General features: G+C 41.2%; 1 protein-coding gene across 1 annotated transcript in view; it reads left to right on the forward strand.

Moving 5' to 3' along the window:
* Positions 1 to 2,491: 2,491 nt before the first annotated feature.
* LOC130294064 (natriuretic peptides A-like) overlaps positions 2,492 to 3,589 on the forward strand; it is a 3,571-nt gene continuing 2,473 nt past the window's right edge. Inside the window, exon 1 of the mRNA XM_056543460.1 lies at positions 2,492 to 2,800. Coding sequence (XP_056399435.1) covers positions 2,684 to 2,800 — 117 coding nt within the window. The 5' untranslated portion in view covers positions 2,492 to 2,683. The remainder of the gene's footprint in view (positions 2,801 to 3,589) is intronic.

The following is a 3,589-nucleotide window of genomic DNA, read 5'->3' on the forward strand; positions in this document are numbered from 1 at the left end:
GTGGTAAGCTACAAACGGGGTATAGTCAGTCTCAGTCAGAGGTGGTAAGCTACAAACGGGGTATAGTCAGTCTCAGTCAGAGGTGGTAAGCTACAAACGGGGTATAGTCAGTCTCAGTCAGAGGTGGTAAGCTACAAACGGGGTATAGTCAGTCTCAGTCAAAGTCAACATGTCTACAGTCAGCGTGGCCTGCATCTAAATTGTCCCAGTCCACTAGAAGTCCCAGCGAGCCCTGAGGTCTCTGAAGTCACTGGTCACCTCCGTGGCCCTGGCTGATCTGTATAGACTATTCCACCTGTCACTCAGTAAAGCTATTATTGTCCGTAACTTGGCATTGGAGTCATTATTGCCCTTGTGCCTAGTCCAGGATCCAGCGGTATACCTTCAGGTGGTATTGAGGATAAACCACATCCTGGCGTCACGAATACAAGGGGTTAATACCATCTGCCCTCATCACACCCAATATATATATATATATATATATATATATATATATATCATATCTATCCCATATCTCTCTCATCTCTATCTATCTATCTATCTCATATCTATTTATCGCATATCTAACTATCTCATATCTATCTATCTATCTATCTCATATCTATCTATCTATCTCATATCTATCTATCTCATATCTATCTATCTCATATCTATCTATCTCACATCTATCTATCTCACATCTATCTATCTCACATCTATCTATCTCACATCTATCTATCTCATATCTATCTATCTCATATCTATCTATATCATATCTATCTATCTCATATCTCTCTCATCTCTATCTATCTATCCCATATCTATCTATTTATCGCATATCTAACTATCTCATATCTATCTATCTATCTCATATCTATCTCATATCTATCTATCTTATATCTATCTATCTCATATCTATCTATCTCATATCTATCTATCTCATATCTATCTCATATCTATCTATCTCATATCTATCTATCTCATATCTATCTATCTATCTATTTATTGCATATCTATCCATCTCATATCTATCTCATATCTATCTATTTCATATCTATCTCATATCTATCTATTTCATATCTATGTCATATCTATCTCTCATTCCTATCTATCTTATATCTATCTATAAATCTACCTCATATCTATATATCTCATATCTATCTATCTCATATCTATCTATCTCATATCTATCTCATATCTATCTATCTCATATCTATCTATCTATTTATTGCATATCTATCTCTCATATCTATCTATCTATATATCATCTCATATCTATCTATCTATCCATCTCATATCTATCTCATATCTATCTATCTCATATCTATCTCTCTATCTATCTATCTCATATCTATCTTATATCTATCTATAAATCTACCTCATATCTATCTATCTCATATCTATCTATCTCATATCTATCTATCTATCTATCTATCTCATATCTATCTATCTCATATCTATCTATCTTTCTTTCGATCTACCTATCTGGATAGATTTGAACCCCCTGTGATCTCCTGCATAGGTCCCTGGCTCTCTCCCCCCCCCCCCCCCCCCTCTCCCCCCTCCCCCCATGTGCATGTTAACCGCTGTTTCGTGCGGGGGGGTTGACACGCCTCTTTCCCGGAGAGAGCCGTAACCAGCGGTCGGACCCCCCACAATCTAAAACTTATTCCTTAGGGGATAAGTGTCTAGGGCTGCAGATCTCCTTTAATAGCTAATCTAGCACAAATTCTAGCATACCATTCATGAACCAGGAGGCTCAGGATGAACAATTCTAGACTTTCACCATAAACTGAATACATATGTGTAATCAGGGGCCTGACGAAGCGCGATACTGTCCGTCGCCCGCTGTTGTGTGAGACGTGTGCCAGTGCCACATCCGGGACCCATTGACATGAGACTGTGCGCCTGACTATTGCGTCCTCCACCACTTCCAGGTAAAAGGGGGTTTTTGTCCTATTGAATGGCCGGGCGTTTTCAGTGATTTCTATATGAACAGTATGTGTAGAAGCAACGGTCTCCCAACTGTTGCAAAACTACAACTCCCAGCATGCCCGGACAGCCAACGGCTGTCCGGGCATGCTGGGAGTTGTAGTTTTGCAACAGCTGGAGGCTCACAGTTTGGGAGACCACAGAGACAAGCTGCCAATAGCAAATCTAGGCTGGGAACATTGAGTCCAGGCATAGTCCTATATCAATGGGGTGATGTCACTTTTCCTTTCCCTACAGGGTGCGACAGCTAATTACTTCTTCCAGGGAAGACGAGACCCATAGACGTCAATGAGGACCTCATCCGGTGAATGGACCGTCTATGGGAAATCAATTATTTACTCCGCACTGAAAAGCAAAAAAAAATAAAAATTCCTAATTTAGTTGGGTTTTGGGATTAGCACCTGGAGATGGTGTCACCGGATGGAGAATGGGGGTGTAGGAGTAGTAAGGGGGATGGTAGAGGGGGGGGTGACATTCCACCAGCAGGTCCCTTTATGGGAATCTTCCATGGACAGCCCTGCACTTGCCCTGTCTGGATATTGCTGGTTAGATAAGGGCTGCAGATAGCAAGTCACAGGGTAGGGGGTATAAATGGGAGAGGGGTTTGGTCCAAGCTCCAGATCACTGGGGGGAATAGAGAAGAGGGAGTCACCAGCAACTCCAGAGACAGAGAGAGAGAGAAGCCTCCAGCTTATTCCATCACCTGCTCACAATGGAGATGAAGCTCTATGCCTTCTGCACCCTGCTCTGTGCCACCCTGCAGCTGCTCGCCTGCAATGCCCACCCTATAGCTAATCCCGACACTGACAGGGAACTGGACTCCTTCAAGGTAGGCATTAGAGTGCAAGCTCCTGTGCACGACAAGCTTCATGCAAACAAAGGGGCGACGGGCGAAACTAACATTGCTGGGACTTGTAGTGATATTTAAGGAGAACCTTTACTAATGGGGGGATTTGGAGGACGAATGCTAAGATTATATGACATGCTGCATCTTATAGTTCTACACAACATAAAGAGGAGGGTTGCATTAAGCTATACCAGTGTTTCCCAACCGGGGTGCCTCCAGGTGTTGCAAAACTACAACTCCCAGCATGCCCTGTCCGGGCATGCTGGGAGTTGTAGTTTTGCAACACCTGGAGCATAGAGCCTTCGGTTGAAGTTTGGCAACAGCTGGAGGCACCCTGGTTGGGAAACACTGAGCTATACATATGGGGGAATGCAGAGCATAGAGCAAGTTACGTTAGAATACATTCTATCTATCTATCTCATATTTATTTATCTATCTATCTATCTCATATCTATCTATCTCCTATCTATCTATCTATCTCATATCTATCTATCTATCTCATATCTATCTCATATCTATGTATCTCATATCTATCTATCTCATATCTATCTATATATCTCATATCTATCTCATATATATCTATCTATCTATCTCATATCTATCTATCTCATATCTATGTATCTCATATCTATCTATCTCATATATATCTATCTATCTATCTCATATCTATCTATCTCATATCTATCTATCTCATATCTATGTATCTATCTATCTCATATCTATCAATCTATCTCATATCTATCTATCTCCTATCTATCTATCTCCTATCTA

The sequence above is a fragment of the Hyla sarda genome, chromosome 10 (assembly GCF_029499605.1).
Source record: "Hyla sarda isolate aHylSar1 chromosome 10, aHylSar1.hap1, whole genome shotgun sequence".
NCBI lineage: Eukaryota > Metazoa > Chordata > Amphibia > Anura > Hylidae > Hyla > Hyla sarda.